Source organism: Colias philodice, chromosome 25, assembly GCF_061535455.1.
Source record: "Colias philodice isolate Cphi_HAF_F1 chromosome 25, ilColPhil1 Martin Lab GWU primary, whole genome shotgun sequence".
NCBI classification, from domain to species: domain Eukaryota; kingdom Metazoa; phylum Arthropoda; class Insecta; order Lepidoptera; family Pieridae; genus Colias; species Colias philodice.
In genome coordinates, this window is record NC_143110.1 from 4,645,028 (window position 1) to 4,666,956 (window position 21,929).

Below are 21,929 nucleotides of genomic sequence, written 5' to 3' on the forward strand. Positions count from 1 at the left end.
ACCTAAGTATACCATTAAAAACATATATTTGCATATAAATTCACAATTCCTTTATAAATTACATGGTATTTACATTAGATTTAGGAATGTTGAATAATGAAAATACGGAAATCATAAGTACAAGTCAAGATTTAAATCTATATTATAGTATTTTTAATAACATAATTACGATATGAAAAAATATGTGTATATATTGTATGTTTAACAATATAAAAAATCAGGCAACGCAATAAGTACCTTTTTCTATACCTACATATATTTATTATATAATATGTCGACATTTCACGTATCAAATCTCCATAAAAATTACAATAATGGTATAAAAATAAAAAAAAAATACGCGATTAACAACCAATCGTAAAATATCAAAATACAATATAAAATATCATAGCAATTCATTGAGTTATAAGTCAATACAATAAAGTGCAAATAAATGTAAAAAGATTTATAGGTATTTATATTTTCTTTCTTTATAAATAAAACGCGTACATTTACAAAGCATAGTTAATTAGTTATACGTACTTAGGTACGCAACTTTTTTAGGACAGCTATTGCAATTAAAGTGGCTAGAATAGTTAAAAAATATAGACGAGTTTTTATTTTGGTTACATTACATGTTTCCTCTAATATCACAAAAAAAGGCGTCGAAAATTGCGTCCTATGTTCAGTCACATAACAAAAATTGAAAAAAAAAAAGTCGTTCAAATGCAATTTTCCATACCAACCCCATTTATGCAGCACACAAAACATAAAAACAGCATTATTTAATATTACGGTATATGTATTTATAACAAAATAATGAAAAAAGAAAATCTCATGAAAATTTTATTTCCCGTTCCCCCATTTATACAACATAAAAAAACATTTTTTATTGAACATAATAACATTTTTTTTATTATAAATCAAGTAAATATGGCGAATCCAAAGCGCCGAGTCCCGCGGCCACACCCCCCTCGTTCGCGTCCGCTAGTTTAGTCCTCAACATGTGACCCACTTGACGGTTGCAATATATCTTATCTTTGTTCCTAAAGAAAAAAACACAAAAAATTAGGAAAACCCGATAAAATGAAAAAACATTACTAGAAATTCATGCAGAATTTGTTTTAAGAATAAAAACAAATGGATCTGATAGTATAAAAAATCATGATTTATTTTAGGAAAATGGAACATAGAGAAAATAAAAAAAGAGCGTGTGTACCGAGGACACGTGTCAGAAGTGAAACTTCTTGGCAAGATTCAAAGATACCAAAATCCACTCCTCGCCTTACTACACGACGTAATCTTAAAATTTTACTCTTAACACGCTTAAAGAAGTTTCACTTCAAAAGGGTGAATAAGTTAAGTCAAAATATTTTCCACAGAACTAGTCAAAGGAAAAAAAAGACGGGTTGCACTCCGGGAGTGCCGGCAGAAGTGAAAACTTGATTATTAACGTTCAGCATGTTTGATATTTTGGAATGGTATCTGTCTTACGCTTTTTCGATCAGGTCACGTGTCCTGACGCGAGTTTAAGATTTTATACCCATTACAGAAAAAGTGCTCAACGTAGCTAAAGAAGTTTTCACTTCAAAAAATAATTAGTGCTTTATACCCAATGATGACTCCGAAAATGCCCAATTCTGACACCAAATCACTCAAGGGCGGCGGCACCGTTGCACCTGGACGTACTACATAGCCAGATACCTGAAAAATAATGATAAAAAATCATAAGAAATTAAAGATTTTAACGTATTTTAGCTCCGTTTTGTCTCCCCACGCTCGCTGCAGTGTGCGAAACGTCAGGATAATAATATAATGAATAAATCGGGTTAAATCCGTTAAAATCTTTCATTTCTAAATGTATAATACTGGCGTAAAATCAAACAAGAGAAAAAATATAATATCATATTTTAGTATACATAATTATTTTTAGTATTGCCGAGTCAATCTATTTACATATCAAGATAGACTGAATGAAAAATAGATGGTAACAAAAGAGAGATTAAAGTGTCGAAAAAAAAATATGTTGAATTGTAACTTGTTTTCCTTCGTTCGTTCACAATTTTCCGACTTTCAAAAGAGGAAGAGGTTAAATGTTTGTCAATATGTAGGAGAATTTCAGTTTTTGTTTGTGTATGTTATTCGAGAGTTTATGTTTCTTAAATGTAACATAAACAAAAAAATATAACTTACCAAAGGCGGTAATATTCTCTCCATAAGTATATACGCAGCCCTCTCTCTACTGTGCCTCATTCGTAACAACGCTTCCTTTACATCGGCTCCATACAAGTTGTTACCGCCACCTTCGCGTTGCGGTTTTAAGACGAACCTGAAATAAATATGTATATGTAATTGTTAATAATGATATCGTATGTATAAGACGACATGCGTCATGTATCATCTATGTATTAACACGTGTGATGTCATGTGTCACGTGTGATGTCACGTGTAAAATGTTCACGTGTGGAGTGTCATGTGGGACGACGAGCGTCATGTAACTCATCTATGTTATGTGTTGCTACAGTCACGTGTGATGTCGTGTGTCACATCATACTCACTTCTCAGCATCAGCGAGTGCCATTTCCACGGCCCTTTCCCCATTATCGTCGAAGTCAAGCGAGTACAGGCCTGTGAATATATCCCGGACTCGTGACGTCATCGCACCCTCCGACATGAATGTTTCAAGCACGCCGGGCGCGGCGAGAGCTTGCTGCACCTTCTTTGTGCCCGCCAGTTGGTAGTGGATAGAGGGGCATTTTATCGCTCTATAGGAAGAAAAAAAAATAATTTTTTTCTATAGCAAATGTGGGAAAAAAGAACGCTCTGTGACCGAAATAAGGTAATTTGTCCTTTTTTTGCGAAAAAGATTTAAATTAAGTCAGGACGCTTAAACTCGCTACTTAGTAAGATGCCGGGCGCGGCGAGACCTTGCTGCACCTTCTTAGTGCCCGCCAGTTGGTAGTGGATAGAGGGGCATTTTATCGCTCTGCGTGGAGATAATGTGGGGAAAAGATATATTGTAAGAAAAAACAGCATGTATGCTGAGCACACGTGTCTGAAGTGAAACTTCTTTGGCAAAATTAAAAGATACAAAAATCGTCGTTATTATTAACCAGGTATGCTAAACGAAAGAAATTTTCCATCCAATCTATACTAATATTACAAAGCTGAAGAGAATTTGTTTGAACACGCTAATCTCAGGCACTACTGGTCCGATGTGTGAAATTATTTGGGTGTTAGATAGACCATTTATCGAAGAAGGATATAGGCTATACATATCATCTCGCTAAGACCAACAGGAGCGGAGCAATGCGGGTAAAACCGCGGGGCACAGCAAGTAAAGAAATAAATAACATACGAGGATCTTTCCACGCGCAGTCTGGCGTCCCACTCTTTAGTGGAAGGATACTGAGCTGGCTCATACCCCGACCTGTAGTACACTACGGCCACTGGTTGGCCATCTCTGAAATAATAATTATTTGTGTAAATCATTGCGTAAACATCTAGGCTGGGTTGCACCATGTTTCTTTAGCAATAAAAACTTTGTATTCAATCTTAATATATATAAATCCCGTGTCACAATGTTTGTCCTCAATGGACTCCTAAACCACTTAACCGATTATAATAAAATTCGCACACCATGTGCAGTTCCATCCAACTTGAGAGATAGGATAGTTTAAACATGTAGGTACCACGGGCGAAACCGGGGCATAATAAGACGTAAAATTTACCGTAACATTCAAAAGGCAAAAGCCACAGACAACTGAAACACAGTTTATTAACTAGTTTGGTAGTCATTTATATATATTTGCACTGTAAGATTTTAGGACAAAGCTAGTCGTCCGCTAAACGGATGAATAAAATAAATTAGTCGTCCGATTACCGGATGAATAAAATAATTTAATCGTCCGATAACATCTATTTATCTATATAGTTAGGTTATCGGGGTTTCTTTAGAGAACTGCCGCACGTATTATAGGTTTTTTGTGGGGGGAGGAGGGGGGAGGAGGGCACACGTAGGTATTTGATATTTTTTTTTGCGCGTCGACGGAGCCCCGCTTGGCGGGGCTCCTATTTCTGTGTAGTTTTTTTTTTAAGAAACCTAACCTAACCTAACCTAACGGCTAACCTAACCTAAACTTGATTTTTTTTGCGCGTCGACGGAGCCCCGCTTGGCGGGGCTCCTATTTCTGTGTAGTTTTTTTTTAAGAAACCTAACCTAACCTAACCTAACCTAACCTAACGGCTAACCTAACCTAAACTTGATTATTTTTTTGCGCGTCGACGGAGCCCCGCTTCGCGGGGCTCCTATTTCTGTGTAGTTTTTTTTTTAAGAAACCTAACCTAACCTAACCTAACGGCTAACCTAACGGCTAACCTAACGGCTAACCTAACCTAACCTAACCTAACCTAAACTTGATTTTTTTTTGCGCGTCGACGGAGCCCCGCTTGGCGGGGCTCCTATTTCTGTGTAGTTTTTTTTTAAGAAACCTAACTTAACCTAACCTAAAGGCTAACCTAACCTAAACCTAACCTAACGAATTAAGGGCGAATATCTCGGCCATTTTTGATTTTAGAGAAAAGTTGTTCCTATAAAACATGCTTATATTAGCGTAATCTTTACGATACAACAATAATAAATAGGTGTTATAATGACACCAACTCCATCAAAAATTTTCTAAGTCCTGCGCCCCCTTTGCTTTAGTCCAACCCAACTAGCTTTAGTGTTAAAAGGTTATCTATTAATCCGAATAATCGGACGATTAAATTATTTTATTCATCCGGTAATCGGACGATTAAATTATTTTATTCATCCGGTAATCGGACGACTAATTTATTTTATTCATCCGTTTAGCGGACGACTAGACACTTCGAAGATTTTATGTCAATTGTCAATAAATATATCGGCGGCGGCTGGATTTTAAAAACTATGTGGGCTGGTTATATCCTCTACAGTGGGCATCTTGGGTAACTTCGAGCATCAAAAGACATAAACGGAATCTAACACTGAAAATCACTAATGAACTGAAATGAATACTTTGTATAGCGAATCTAAACTCAAACTAATATAGAGACTGATATAGACTCGAACAGACAAGTCCGCTCGGCACGAGCTCCAACACTTGAATGCCCGTCCGCTACCACGGCCATGTCCAAGTGCACTTCGTGAGTCATGCGCTTACGTTCGGTAATATCAGGGGGGGGATCTCCGACAAATATAATATTTCTTATTCATAATTTTAACACTAACTATACCTAACTATAACCGCTCGTGATTCACCGGTTAAAGCTATTGTTAACGTTAAATAACTGTCATAAGCGCTTGACTTGCGACTTTTATAGCTTATGCAAAAAAATAAATAAACTGGTGCAACACATAACGCAGTCACTGTAAAAGTCACGGTTAAATTTGACATTAATCTTAACTATAACTAAAACATGGTGCAACCAAGCTTAGACTCGCGAAATTGTCCGAAAATAACAGCAAAACTGGTTGAATAGGCGGATCCAGACCGAGCTTTTCAGATAACGTTCGCTTGACTTCGCTTTTTATAATACTCACAAAATAAGTTGTTTTTTATCGTTCAATTCAGTCTCTTCATATATTTCGCCCAACGTTTTCCTATAAATCTGAAATAAATAATATTGTTCCCATAAACGAAGACAAGAAAATTCTAAGAAATAAATATTAATACTTTGGATATTCAATTTTTATTTAAATTAATTGATGCTAACTAATATTACCACTATAATGCTAGTTCAAAAAAAAACAATTTTATAAATAGATTTTACTTAAATAACTTTATTTAATTTATTTCCTTAATGTACGGATAAAAAATAACTTAATAATAGTGTTAGTGATTGCATAATTAATATAAATTCTACTATATTATGTTAGAAATAAGATAAAAAAGACCTTACCATAATATCAGGCCGTTTCTCCGATATCTCAAATTCATGGAACCGCTGGTCGCATATATTGTAAGAGACCTCCTCCACGACGAATATGACCACAGCAGACGGTACAGCGAAGAGATCGTATGCTTCTATGATGCCTGAACATAGACCGGAGAGCGCACGGTTTTCGGGCATCTATAATATACAATAGAGCCTACGTTGCATTTAGACCAAACGAACACAGAGTAGACGAAAGCTTAGTGTAAACGAAAACTCGCATTCAGTATTAGAACATTACATATGTAGCGACGACAAGCTTAATTACTAGCTATCGAATTACAAGTGTAGCACAAATGAAGCACACAGTGTAAGTTGTAACTCGTATATAAACAGTTTCTGCGCTATGCATGAACAGTGACGGGCTTGTCGGGACGCGGGTGGGTCGCATAGGTTAAAAATTAATAAGTTTATGTAGTTATTGAAATATAACCTTTGCATAGTTATTTCTTCTTTTATTACGCCCGCATTATAACAAGCATAGAACCACGAAAGAATGCTATTCGCCTGTTTACACTAAAAGAATTTCACATAGTGAAGTTAGGATGAGCATTCGCTCGTTTGATCTAAATGTACCGTAATTTATCTGTGTTAACTAACTTACGATTCCTTCGTTTTATCACATTGAAGGAATAAAAATCAATATTATTTTATATTGTTTATTTTTTTTTATCACTACTATTGTAACAATTTAATGATGAAGAGTTTGCTTTCTTGTAAACGCGTTAATCTCGGGAACTACTAGACCGATTTCAAACATTATTTTACTGATAACCTGAATGCTCTAGTTCATATAGTTCGTAAGCTAACTAGGAAGTTCAAACAGTCATACTTACATTTTTAATGAGCTCCCCATGGCCTAACTGCCTCAAGACATAACTGTAATGCAAAAAAGATTATTCTTAAATGGCAATTTCATTATTTGTGTAACTACCAACATATTATATGTACTTTCAATAAATTTTGTTATCTATAGAAGAATGGCTGTAATATTTTATAAACTTCAAAGAATTTATTATTATGTGCCCTCTTCACAATGGGCAGCGTTGGCCCAACAAATGATCGTCGATATTTGCCGCCATTACGGCGATTATTAATAAACAGGCCGATTATAGATATTTAGGCCCTTTAACTCGTGATTGCCTCTACTCGCTCAACACTGCCCCATTGTGACGACGGCCCACTATAAATTTCTCATTATCATAAATTGCATTAATACAAAGGGCTCATCCATGAATTACGTTTTCCATTTTTGTACGTCGTCTTATGTATTTTTGTGCGTGCATGCATACGTGTGTGCGCGTATGTAAGTGCGTGCGTGCGTTCGTGTGCGTGTGCGTGCATGTGTGTGTTTATGTGTGCCTGTGTATGTGAATTTGCGTATGTATATAGTACGTATAATTAATTGGCCCGTCTTTATAAACATGTAACGTAATTTATGAATGTTCCCTAATACATGCTCATTCATTCACATATTCGATAATTGCAAGATATTGTTTAATTAAAAATTATTAAATAAAAGTAATAACTAGTAATATTGTTACAATATCGAAATGGAAATCTCGATTAATACAGAATACAGGACATAGTATTTAAGAAAAAAGTCAAACTATAAATAGGAAAATTGTAAGAATGAAGGTACTCGGTGATTGATAAATGTTGCAATTAAATACGATTAATAAGTATGTATTGACTTTTCAGATTTTTAATGCGAATTAAATAAATATTTTATACAAGAACAATTTTATCATATTATTTTTTAATAATCAATCATCGAGTACTTAAACAAGATTTTCAAGCGAAAAGAACAACCATAAATTAAAATAACAAACAACTCAAACATTTAACTAATACAATAAAAATATTATTTTTCTAAATAATACGAACAACACAAATGTTACACTAAATACATAACATTTTACTGCATGCTATATAATATGAAAAGTAATGAGTATTGTATAAAAAAGTAGATTTAAAAAAAATAATAATATATCACATCTATAGTTTATACTGTTTATAAGCTATAAGTATTTAAACATATAAAATGTATTTAAATATAATGGTTTTAATAAATACAGGAGTTAAGGGTGGTTTTAGTTATGTATTTATTTTTTTACTGTTTTGCGAGATAAATTAATACGAGATGATTAAATTTAGTATTAACATTTATTATGAATATGGAATTCGTTTCAAACATTTCATAATGTATTCAAAAATAAATAATATGCTATAAACTTATTAACATTTAAGTACTTAAATAAGTACACATATGACGTGTACTTTTTTATCATGTAAAATATAAGCATGAGTTTGCATTTTTTATTTTAATACCTACTAGGTATTTGCAATATTATACGTTAGTGTGTTGATCAGATAAAATATGTATTTTTTTTTAATTTTATTCTCCATTTTGTTGTTGGCAATAGAATATGTTCAAATATTTGGAACTTTTGTCAGACGCATCCACAATTTAACCATAGTGTTATAATATTTTAAATTTTGTATTTTAACACTTATTTAAGCTTTTGAAAGATGTCCGCTCCAACGTATCCCAGCAATGAATGGACAAAGTATAACAATAAAACAAATTGGCATAGACAATTCTATTTTTATATTTACCGACACTGCGGGTGGTCAGGGAACATCTCTCAACTAACCTTAACAAGCCAATATCATCATGCACGCCAATACATTTTAAAATTACACAAAAAATATAAATAAATACGCCATAATATACATACGTACGTCCAAAATATAACAAAAAACATACAATAAAACAAACAAGCATGCTAGAAATAGTCATAGATAAAGTGCATAGATAAGCAAGTGCGAATACAAAGACAGGGCATAGACAAGCTCTTACATATACAGTGAAAAATATATGAGTGACAGCGTGCATAGACAAGATATAGCAAACACATGAGAGATGTTATCTGAACGAAGAACTTAATGAGCGTGAACCTTTTTTTATTCGAATCGCTTCGTACATTCGAAAATTAAAACAATTACTTATTGATTTGGAGGGAAAACTTGACTAGAGACAACAGAGACGTACGAAATGGTAGTAAATGTTGAAATATATTAGTATGTTAATTATCTTAAGAAAAGGCATTTTATTTTCGGAAGATTACAAATAAACAAGCGAAGAAAAAGAAAAATTTTCAAATAAGTACGATGCGCTGCCATCTCTGTTTATCCCTCCATCTTTATTGAGATAATACGATTGAGTTAATCAAAAATAGAAGATACTCTTGCTAGTGACGCCTCATATTTCCTTGTTACCTTTCAAAATACAAAAATCTCTATTGACTTAGTATCATAAATATCCGCTAGAGGCGCAACAGCAAATGTCATACAAATATTCAACGCCATCTATTGGTGTCAATGCAAGTCAATGAGTCAATAACACTACATTTTACGTAAACTAAATCGTATTATCCGTAAAGGTAAACGCTCATAGCAAGTAACGCAATGCCGGTACCGATACATGGCGGGCAGGTTTGACGTGATGGCGCCAAAACTCGCCGCGACCGTGTTAAATTCCACTTGTTTTATCCGATTGCTGTCCGGCTGCTGCATCAGATAATCCGAACGGAACAGGCCGAGGCTGAGCGACTGAAAAATGTTATTACATCACACTTTGTCCAATCATTGGGACAGTTGACAAAGCGGAATCGTGACCGTAGTATGACGCAAGACCTCACAGAAATCATAATGGCACCGATGCAAAAAGAACAGATTAAGAAATTTCGAGTTTTATGTTACTTTCTGAATCCACCAAAAACGTATACAATGCCATTTTCTATTCTTATATTTAGTGGTCAGTGGTCGTGCAGTATAAGGCTTCGTCAACTGTAGAATAATTCTTCACAAAAGTAATTTTTATGTTAACTATATAACCCAGTGCCTTATATTTAGTACCTTAGTGGATATAAGATGTACTAGTCAATTATGATTTGTATTATTCTTTTTTGCATACATATGTAGTAACTAAGTTGACATCATCCTGAACAATATATGAATATTAACACCCATGTACATATTATATACAACGAAGTTTTATAATCTGTATTTATTTGTGAGCAAATGTATGAGACAATGGATCAGTTAATCATAATAAACTAAAAAATTGATGTTTTGTAATGAAATTTGTATTTAAATTGACATATATATCACTCGAAATAACGATACATTCTTGTCAATATAATGGAAAGCGTCGTATCGAATAAATTTGAGATCCATACAGATATTTTATACGTCTATTTTCACCAGATGGCGCTACTCCCGCGACTTTAACGCTATTGACGTACAAGTTGTTTATAATACGTCAATATTTACTGCGAATCCTTCCTTTGTCTTCCCCAACATTTACCATTGCAGCACTGTAAAACTCATCTCTTTAAGAAGAGTTTCTAACTTTAAATATAACCTAAAGGATCGCCTCCTAAAAACAAACAACATACTGCCAAAGGCATTATAATGGAATAGGTAAGAATTTAGACGGTAAATAGGCGGGTCCACACAGAGCGAGCAGCCTCGCGAAGCAATTGCTAATATATACATACTGTACTAAGGCACACGTCATACGATTAGACGTCAAATAAAGTTGGCAAGCTTCATTTATCGTAAGCTAAAAGGAGCAAACTGAGGATATGTGATTAATTTGCTAGATTTAGACGTGCCACTCCTGGAGCACTAATCTATAACTTTTTAATTTAAATATCATTGGCAACTCGATCAGTGTAGACGTGAAATGGCCGGGTAACGTAGCAGCACACGCGTTTTCCCCGATCAAGTCACGAACACACTGGCCAAGATACTTCGCGAGGCTGCTCCCTCTGTGTGGACCCGGCTTATGAGTTTGAGACGTCATTTTAAAATATTCCCGCCATCTAGTCCATTGAAAACATCGATACTCGATCGTTCCATTAAATGAAACAATGTTATCGAATAACTGATATCTTAACAAACTGAGTATTCTTGCAGAGTTGAAACTAACAATGATAAACGATGAACATATAATAATGAAATAAACATAATACAATTAAATTTCAACGGAATGCAATTTCTTCTATATTTTACTAGTCTCTAGTGTTATATTTATATTCACTGTGTCACCGTTGTTTAAAAGTAAATTTTATTAAGAATGTAGTAGTTAGGTAAGTTTACTCAAATTATGACTTTAGTCCTGGTAGAAGTGTATTTATTTACTAACCTGAAAAGGTGATCATTATCGTAGGTACCTAAGCTAAGTGATTATGATAAATTTTTTTTGTTCAAGCCTTATACTTGATCCTTTATGGGTGAAAAAAAAAATGGCGGGTCATCTATAGCTACAGCCCTATAGGCAATTTTTCTTGGTAGTTCCCGTGCACTGCGATTCCATATTGTGCTAAAATATATAGTTTTCCGACTTCATATTTAGCCTAATTATTTTATATTATACATATGTATGTACTTATAACGGACTTCGAATAAAATTAAATATACATATTCTGTGATTTAAGTTTTTATAATAATATAGATACCGCAGAAAATAAATTAAGCTTCTCGTATGACATAACATTTAGGGTTCTCACACAGTAGCGTCAATTGTCTATTTTTAATCAATTTTAATTCGATTTAATCTGACACTCTTATAAAATGACCAAATAACTGATCATATAAGACATTTTTAACCACATACTTGAAAGTTAAAAAAGAAAAAATTGTGTAGGTAATACTTGGATGAATTTATATGTGCTTCAACACAGATACGCTATGTAACGTGACGTGGCATAAACAAACATGCATTACTTTTGCAATATGTCACCAACTAATGATCTGAGGATGATGACCTCTGGAATAATCTCTGGAATAATTATCGAAGAAAAAAAATCTATGTAAAATGCATTCCTATTTGCTACGCTTCTGTGTAAGACCCCTAGATCCTTGTGTTTAACATCATAATTATAATAAAGATGCATTTAATATTTATATATTCACACTAATGCAAAAGTTAGTAATGTTAACATTCATCTATCTACTGTAAGATGATGTCGTATAAAAGCCCACATTGCAAACTGATCGCTGTGCCAAGTGAAACGTGTATATTATACGAAGCCGAGTGCATTTTAAGCCTTTATTGAATTATATACTCCTTTATTTACAGCTAGAATGCCTTGCTATAAAAAAACAATTTGCGGTGTTACGTAAAAATATTTGCGACTAATAATCGCAGGTTACTATATCAGCCTCAAACAATTAAAAAAACAAAGAACTACTATATTGTTATTAATATTAATTATTAAATGCTTATAATGCAAAATATACCGCATAAATAATTTTTAATACTTTATCGAGATGTTTAATCCTATCAAAAAAACAAATTAAAATAATAAAAAATATTTTTTATTCGTCTCCACCATTTTTTCTGCTAATGCGTTACAAGTCTATAGTCTATACTTTCACATTTCAGAATATTCACTAAAATTGATAACACAAAAAATCATATTATAATCCTATACAAAAAATAACCCCAGTCCACCACCACTTAAAACCGCGCTAACTACATCGCCTACATTGCATATTGGTACAGTGTCGGCCACTCTATCCATTGGCACACCAATTACTAGACCATTGGCACAGCGATACAGCACACTCCACCGTGGGCTACCTTTGTATCTCCCGCGAGACTGGCCCAAGATGGCCAAACCCGGACGCTATGCTGTTGATTTCCACTTGCTTCCACGAGCAGTATGGCGTGTGTTTCGCGCATTGGCTCTCCGTGTGCGGACATCGCGACTCCAGCATGATGTCAGAACGCAGCATGCCTAATGATATCGGCTACCACGACACATTTTTTGTTTATCACATCACCCCTTAAGTATAACGAGAAAGCGAGCAAAGTAAACCATAGAGAAAACAATAATACATGTTCTAGCATTGATAGAAGGAATTTGGACAAATCGAAATAAGGTCAAGGTTATAACTTTCATTTAAACTATCATAAATTCTTATTAAAATATAAACTATCTTTATTTAGTAGCTGAAATTATCTAATCATTATGACCTTGATTTAACCTAAGAAGCATAGCCTGTTTAAGTTTAAATATATCTAGTATCAATGATAATATATACCTGTGCTATTCCCTCTTCACGAACTTTTAACCAAACATCATAGAGTTTTGCTGTAAAATCATCCACTTGTAGGGCATTCTGGAGCGTTTTCTCAAGGAATTCATCATCATGTGCCACCTAAAGTAAAAAATAAAAGTCCTTAGAATTACAATTATATGAAACAACATTTCGTAATATGCTTACAGAATATGTTTATTTTACTCATGTGTTAAATGTTATTCTTTTTTTTATGTACTTATTATATACAGGGTGTAATCGTTAAGTGTGTACAGGCGATTAATCCGTAACTATTACAGATATCAAAAAACTTTAAACTGATATCAAAAGTACTTTTTGTAATGAGCAAAAAGACATGGATAAGTAGTTGATCAGCCTTCTTTTTCCTGCCAGACCATGCAATTTTTTTTCGTCAGTTACCAATGGGAATTGGACCCAGTAACCCTTGTTTCTAGATTCAAGCATTAAACACTGTACCAACGGGGCAGTAATAATAAAATAACTAAATAAATATTTCTAGACAATTTTCACAGACAGCACGGTCTGATCCCATACTAAGCCTGCGTTATGGAAACCAGATGGCTGATAAACATACATATATATAATTTTAAATAAGTACTTATATAGATAATTAACACCCAGACACAGAGCAAACATCTATGTTCATCACACAAATATTTGCCCTAGGTGGAAATCGAACCCACAACCTCTGGCTTGGAAGGCAGGGTCAATAGGTCAGGGTGTTAATTATCTATATAAGTATTTATTTAAAACTAGCGGTCCGTCCCGGCTTCGCCCGTGGTACATATTTATGTTTTCTCTACATAAGAACCATCCTGGTACTTCAAGGAATATAATAAAAAAAGAATTATCGAAATCGGTCCACCCGTTCTCGAGTTATGCGCTTACCAACACATTTTGCGATTCATTTTTATATATAAGATTATATATGTATGTTTATCAGCCATCTGGTTTCCATAACACAAGCAAAAGCTTAGTATAAGCTAGTAGCAAAAGCCGTGTGTGAAAATTGTAACGAAATATTTATTTTATTTATTTATTTAGTACCAACCGTATGACCACCACCACCACTGGTCAGTAAAATTATGTCAAGTCAAGTAATGTATAAATTTGGCCAGTCAGTCTACTATGACTATGTTATACATTAAAAATGACGGACAAGTGTTATCATAAGCATTTTCATTCAATTTCCTATCCAGTGTAAATTACGCAAAATTTTGTTACAAAATATTTTGTAATTTGCCCTTTGTTGGTTAGTTTCTCTTTATGAAATCGATACATTGTCCATTAAGCAAACAGATAATAAATATTAATTACTACAACATTTAAAGAACATTAGAAGAAATGTTTGTCAATCATAAACATATCAGGAAGTTAATAAGACTATTAAATAATATTTAATACTAGCTTCCGCCCGCGGCTTCGCCCGCGTGCTGTTTTGTTAAAAGGTAGCCTATGTTCTTTCATAGGGTCTAAAGGTTGTCTGTGCCAAATTTCATCAAAATCGGTTGAGAGGTTTAAGCGGGAAAGCGTAACAGACAGACAGACAGAGTTACTTTCGCATTTATAATATTAGCAGGGATTTAATTTCCAAAGATTTTATGCAATCAAATGTTGGTCATCACAAAAATATATTAATCAATTTAATTTCAAAGTATTGGTTTTAGAATTTATTTATTTAGAAAATAATACAAAAATTTCATGTAGGTTATAGACTACTAGTAGTCTTCTCGATAGTTAACACTGAACGCAAGAGGTCCTAAGATTTATTACTGCCAAAAAACAACATTGTTAAGTCCGTTAGAATACATAAAGCTGAACTATACTATTTATAATATTAATTTGTTTCAAGTACATATGTTAAATCAACATTCGGCCTAGGCATTCAATTAAATGTTGTCGTTCAATGAACCTGCTAGTCACTCAATCAAATAGCAGATTCAACCAGGTGATTATGACATATACACTGTACACTACTAGTGTAATAACTATAATACTGTTTCGATTTTTTTTAAACTACTACCGTTTTCACTATTATAGATTTCTTAAAGATTCCTCTTTAAACATTTAAATAATAAAACTTATTTGATACATTAAAATGTACTTACTTTATGCATAAGTTCATTCAAAACTGGCTGCAAATCAATAGCTTTTGTGAATTCTGTGCGAGGAAATGGGGATGGTAGCAAAACAAAGGGTGCAATCTGAAACAAAGTATTTAAACATTATTATAAAACTAGCGGTCCGCCCCGGCTTCGCCCGTAGTACATATTGACGTTTTCTCTACATAAGAACCATCCTCATACTTCAAGGAATATAGTAAAAAAAGAATTATCTAAATCGGTCCACCCGTTCACGCGTGATGCTGTGACAATGGAAAACGGGTTTCATTTTTATATATTATAAAATGAAAAACAATTATTTTTTAATTACTTGTGCAGTTTAAACAAGATGGCTTAAGTTTTCAGTACTCTTCTGAAAAACCTTTTTTTCTCTATTACAAAGCTGTTGAAAAAGTTATATACTGGCTTTTGAATTATGATTAATGTCTATTTATAGACCCCACTCAACAAGAAAAAACTATGAAGATTTAGCCATCTAAGAATATATAGGCAAAAGGTTTATTGTTGCAATAAGATTTATTTAATACTATAAGTCCGCCCCGGCTTCACCCGTGGTACATGTTTATGTTTTCTTTCCATAAGAACCATCCTCGTACTTCAAAGAATTATCGAAATCGGTCCACCCGTGCACGCGCGATGCCGTGACCAAGGAAAACGGGTTTCATTTATATACTATATATAATATATAATTATTTAAATTATATACTTGGTACTTATTAATGTGCATACTATTAGTTAAAGAAACATTATCAAGTTATTTTCAAGTTTATTACAACAAAATGTGTACTCTACCTGTATTGAGTCCTTTGAAAAATGTTTTTTATCCCTCATCCCAACACCATGCATTAAAGCCCAATCTTTTGCCTTTTCAACAACACTTATAAGTATTTTATTATCTATAGGCAATGGTATACATGATGCAAGACGTGATTGACTCATGTTTTTCAGTGTTTAAATATTTTTTTTAAAGTAATGAATTGAACAATTTAGAAAAGGAAAAATAACAGCAATTACACAATTAATTTTAATGAAAAATATTGTTCAAAGAGATAGCGCGATTTATGGAGGATCTATTCAGTTTCTTAACACTTGAAAATTTTACACATGATTTTATTTAGGTACGGACTACACAGAGCAAGTAATATAGTACTACGGAATGATTTCTGAAATGAAATGTGAATCAAAATTTTAATCGAATTACCAGATTTGATTAGTGATACCTACTACGACCTACTGACAATAAACAATTTCGAATTGACACTGACAAATAACATTACCTATTACCACATATAAAATATTAGAACGATCAAAAATTATATTAATGCAAATTTACCACCAAATTGCTTATTTTTATTTAGTTTTAAATTTACTTAATACTTATTAACCTTATTAATCATATTTTCTTGATGAAACCTCTAATCAAAAATTAATCATATCCAAGAAGATCCTATCAGTTAAAATTACATAATTGACTATAAATCGGCGCTTGCAAGGGCGCTTGTCATGTTCATATATTATATGTATTTTCCTGCGCGGGTTACCAGCGCTGACAAGCGCCGATAAGCGCTAATAAGCGCAAAGTTTCAAGCTTTCTTTCTGAATACGCCCAGGATAGATACAAAAAAATAGAAAATAAAATAGGTACCATGATATATTTTCAATTTTCTATAATAATATGCAAAGGGATAGGAAAGAATATCCTACTATATGCTTACTATAAGTACAATAATAAAGTGTTATAAACGCAAAAGTTTGTTTGAATGTTTGTTATTCTTTCACGCAAAACATCATAGCGGATCTATGAGAAATTTGTTACAGGTTTATTTTATGATCAGGATAAGAACATGGGCCATTTTATCAGGGTATCTACCATGCGATTGAAGGGATCCATCTAGTAATGTTTATTTCATCTTGCCTTAATTTTTATCCTATTATACAATATATCTTAGACCAAGAAGCTTATAACTAATACCACAGTATTACCATTATTTCCTACAGTAAGGAATCGCCTTTGATGTCGCGCGATGCCGCCGCCAGCGTAGGTACTTACGCTGCCACACGAAAATACGCTAGGGTTGCAACAAATGGGAAATAAAACAATTGTGATTATTAATATTATGATGAAATCTTTATTCATATGTACATTCAAAATAATTGCGATTATTAAATCTGAGTAATTATTTGTTCATAAATATATAATTACAGATATTGCACTGCTAAATATTATTTACGTGGACACTTTATTTTTGGATGTTCTTAATTGTATATTATAACATTTAACTAAGTAATGCATTCGCATTGGGATGTACAATCTGATTAGAAAATAATGAGGACAACATATACATAGCTTTGATTTTAATTCAACAGATACAATTAATACAATCTTTCTGAAATATTGTTTCCTTCTGGGATTTCAACGTAGATTTACATCCGTAAACCGAACAGTTTGTGCGCGCCATAATAGAATATGTAAGTACCTATGTATAATAAAATTATTACACAAAAAATACGACTGCGTCATCCTTTCGCGCTAGGTAAAGCGAACTAAGCGTGTTTGCTTTACGCGGCCCGCGTCGCCCGACCCCCGCCAGTTCCCCTCCGTTTCTCTGCACAAGTACATTCGTCGCACTACTGTAGGAAGTAATGGTAATACTGTGCTAATACACTGGAGATTGCACTATGACCATTAACTTGTAACAAGAAAATATGACGTTGAATGACGCCTGTATGTTTTTTTATCATGCTTTCACACCTAACTTGGCAAGTTAATGTTCATACTGAAAACTCCAGTGTATTCGATATAAGCTTCTTGCCTTAGGGCGTATTCAGAAAGAAAGCTTGAAACTTATAAGCGCTTATCGGCGCTTGTCATGTTCATATATTTTCCTGCGCGGGTTACCAGCACTGACAGGAAAATATATGAACATGACAAGCGCCGATAAGCGCTTATAAGTTTCAAGCTTTCTTTCTGAATACGCCCTTAGACCACCATACCAAATTTTTTTTTAGCAAATAACATCATATTCTTACTTTGTCTGTAGTCAATTCAATTTATTTTTTTTCTTCTGTGGATGTTCTGTAATCATTGGCCAATATCTACTATTTTTTCTGTAGTCAGTAGTCACTAGTCTGTGGTCATAAATAGAAACTTGGTCAAATTTTGTGTCAAATTTACATCTGAAAAGGGAAAATGGAAATATTTAATATCGCCGTATCCTCCGCCTTTTTCCTATTTGACACAGATACTTACCGAAGCAACTATGCCCCATCAGAATTTGTGTCGTACGGAATGAAAGCGAGCCGTGGCGCCTTGTCATCCATTCCTAAATACAGGCAAAATGGCATGGATAGACATCATGCCATATTGCATGTTCGCTAGCCGTCTGGCCCATGCCTCCGTTGCCTGTCGTCGGAGTCTGGCTCTACGCCTGTCCTTGTCTATTGGGGATATGCTCCGATGCAGGCCTACTTCTCGCCAGTGGAACATGGCTGAAAGAATCTCCGCTTCCAAGTCACTGGCAGTGAGCCTGCTACATCTGTGTGTATTATTCACATCATTTTCATGTTGCCTTATGGTCAGGTGTTCAATCGTTCACGACTAGCGAGTCAACTGTGTTGCAGTCAGTGCCGGACTCGTGGTGCCGGTAGCGCTGGCCTTGGTTGTGGCTCCGGCTGTGGGGTACGAGCGACTTAGTTTAGAGTTCTAACGCTTTCATGTGGCCCACAGTGAAAAACTGTAGTCACTCCAATTCTTGAATGGGTGATGGCATTTCGCTGCATCGTAAAGTATATATAAAAGTTCCGTCATGAAAATGTAATTTAGCACCAAACAAACATGCGCGTCGACGTGCCGCAACCTACTTTTTTAATGCACACATTATTGCAATATTTCAGTATTGTTGGTGGACAGATTCATTGCGAACACAGGTGTCTCATACTTATCTTTTTCTACGTCATAATTTCCCAGTATTTTGGTTGCTTATACAATGATATCATAATGAATTGGTCTTAAGGTAGAAAAGAAGTCATTAATGAATGGATCTTATTCTACTAATAATTTTACAAGCTCTCATTTTTCTAGACACTATGTTAACAAAATGTTTTTCTTGGTGAGTTTTTTTTTAAATATTGATGTGTTTAGATCTGAAATCTTTATTTGCAATAAGTGATAAAAGTGATATTTTGTCAATGCGGGCAACATTTGCAGAAATAGGTACAGCTTCCTTAAGTTTTTGGTCGATTTTAAGATTTTGATCCTCACATTGAATGTTTTTATTTCCTGATTGATCAGTCATCTTATTGATTGTTTGATTGAGTCCATTGTGAATTTTTAGTGAATGTTTATAAATGATGAATGATGTTATAAAATAACTGAAGGAAATAAGTTGCTGGTAGGTAAAGTTATTACTCAGACATATTAAGTTTACACTTAATAAACGTTTTAAAATTAAAAAAAAGTTAATTTGTTTTGACTTCACTCAGTAAATATTAGTATTATTAGTAATATTTATTGCACTAGGAATCCTAGGAAAATGCAATGATTAATTCAAGAAAAATCAAACTCTTCTCCTTGTGTGCCATAGGAAGTAGCTGTCGTTTCGTCCATTGTATAATACATATTGTGAATTTATTGGACGTTGCTGGTTTGAAGAGGCAGTCCTCAGTTCATTAGTCGAACATCCAGGAGTTGTAGCCACTCTGAAAAGTGCTATCATATCTCTGAGTTGAATATCCCTGATGTTGATAATCTTGAGCATAGCCGTGAGGTGTATATTGTAGAATTGAAGGCTGAACGATATCTGTTAGTATTTGAAGCACCCAATATGCCCTTCCAAGTTGTTAACCCGGTGATCCACCTGCTGTCTTATAGTCTGGCTATGTGCTCAGCCCAATTCCACTTGAGCTTTATGCAATGAATCAGAGCATCTGAGACTTTAGCTCGCTTATAGTATGGTGTATCTTTTGATTTCTTTTGATTTTTATCATACTCCTTTCTATTCCTCTCTGACATATCCTGATTTTTGCTTGCGTTTGCTTTGTAAACTTCAAGTTTGACTAACATAGGATAATGAAAGTAAAATGCAGGTATCCATAACTTTTTGTTTAATTTTAATTGTTTATTAAATACCATCTATTGATTACTGTTTATTATAAATTGATATGAAGTTATACGAATATAATAAGAATACTTACAATCATCGTATTACTAGTTACTAGTAAAATATAAATATTCAATAACATAACATACGCTATACTTATACTATTACCTAAATCATACAGGTAGTCGTATTGATCTTCCACTACGCGTAGTATGGGTAATATATAGGTACCAGGGTAGATCCCTTTAAAAATAATAAAAAGTGCAAAAAAATCGCAGTAGGATGAAACCCATTAGAAAAGGAGGAAAATATGATAAAAAATGTAAGGAAAAATAAATTACGGTCAATCCGAGTTCGGGAAGTGGGAGGGGGGGAGCTTTTAAGAGAAAAAAATGGTCTCTCTCGATTTCCGACAAAACTACAAGTCCTACGGAAAAACGTTCAATGGCAAAGTTGTAGGTAATAAAAAGATCTACTTACAACATTTGTATTTGCAATTTTTTCACATAACCTCAAAATTTAGGTGAAAAATTCAAAAAAACAATTTTTTGGTTTTTTATTTTTATCTACTTCAAAATTTTTTTTTTTTCTACGAAATTTGGTGGAAACTTACTTTATTATGTCCCAAATACACTGTAATTTATTTGATTGAAAATATTTATTTTTTCGCCTTATTTTGAATTAATATAAAAAACAATCTAATTTTTAATCGAAAACTCACCCGTCAAAATATCAGCTTTTTTCAAAAACTTGGGAAGCCTTTTGTTCATTGAAATCTCTACTTTCATATGGTGTAAAAAAAATAAACATTACCATAGTAAATGTTCTCAGGAAATGCATACAAACAGACTATTTTCTACTAACTACAACACTACAAACTATTTTCGCTTGGACCTTCTTCTTGAACCTTCTCAACAAAATATTGCAAGCAATTCATAAAAGCTTCCCCATTTATCCATCCGTTGTCAGTCACGGTGGCTTGTGAGCCTGGTGGGGCATTATCTAGAAGACGTTCTTGCATACGTTTGCGCGCAAATATGAAAAAGGGTTATATCCAGGTTTCTTCTGACCTTCCTCTTCCATCGTGTTATTTTCTTGTCTTTCTATATTTTCGTAGAACCTATTTACGGCTTCAGCTCCGCTACCTTCTTGCCTAATCATATCTTGAAGGTAGCGGATATCTGATGCATCATTAGTCTTGTCTTTTTTATTAAACTTCACTCCTTTTGACCTTTGTCTCTTTGTAGGCATTCTTTCATGCTTGGCACTTTTCCTTTAAGTCGAAATTCTCAAAATATAAAAAAAAAAAGCTTCGTTATCTTCTAATGTAAATAAAGAATCCCAATTATTAATCATCTCAAAAAAAAAGTTTAATGTTTTCTTGTAGCGTTTCAGAGTAACCTTGACTCCATCCTTACGAGTACTCCCAGACCACGAACATTCACACAGAAGTCTCTAGAGAAGAGCATATCGACGAATCGGTAAGCACAATTAGTGCCATTCCCTAGACCGCCGGAACAAATAAACAAGCATGAGCTTTTTAGTTTATTTTTATACTCATTATTGCCAAGTAGTTTTTCCATTTATTCCAAGTCCTGGACATTTTTTATATGCTTTAACACGATAACCGCCAAGC

At 33.8% G+C, this 21,929-nt stretch overlaps 1 protein-coding gene across 6 annotated transcripts; it reads right to left on the reverse strand.

Moving 5' to 3' along the window:
* Window positions 1-812: 812 nt before the first annotated feature.
* Window positions 813-16,313, reverse strand: LOC149477336 (glutathione synthetase-like). 6 transcript variants are annotated; one of them, XM_089710900.1, is made up of 13 exons: window positions 15,987-16,313; window positions 15,180-15,275; window positions 13,054-13,170; window positions 9,416-9,549; window positions 6,771-6,813; window positions 5,902-6,072; window positions 5,543-5,610; window positions 3,338-3,442; window positions 2,907-2,965; window positions 2,538-2,685; window positions 2,173-2,308; window positions 1,592-1,683; window positions 813-1,025 (listed from the first exon to the last, which is right to left on the reverse strand). In XM_089710900.1, the coding sequence occupies exons 1-13, from the start codon at window positions 16,131-16,133 to the stop codon at window positions 896-898; spliced, it is 1,446 nt and encodes a 481-aa protein (XP_089567026.1). In that variant the 5' UTR covers window positions 16,134-16,313; the 3' UTR covers window positions 813-895. The 6 variants fall into 6 exon arrangements, with proteins under 6 accessions (XP_089567026.1, XP_089567029.1, XP_089567024.1 ...); XM_089710903.1 differs by lacking the exon at window positions 2,907-2,965 and adding an exon at window positions 12,610-12,759 and having other exon boundaries at window positions 2,538-2,744; XM_089710898.1 differs by lacking the exon at window positions 9,416-9,549 and adding an exon at window positions 12,590-12,759.
* Between the last annotated feature and the right edge of the window lie 5,616 nt (window positions 16,314-21,929).

Coding starts and splice junctions, on each gene's coding strand:
- LOC149477336 (XM_089710903.1), bottom strand. CDS start 16,133: ATGAGTCAATCACGTCTTGCATCATGTATACCATTGCCTATAGATAAT. Junction 13,171..15,179: donor TGAATGAACTTATGCATAAA/GTAAGTACATTT, acceptor TTTTTACTTTAG/GTGGCACATGATGATGAATT. Junction 12,760..13,053: donor GTGAAGAGGGAATAGCACAG/GTATATATTATC, acceptor GTGTCGTGGTAG/CCGATATCATTAGGCATGCT.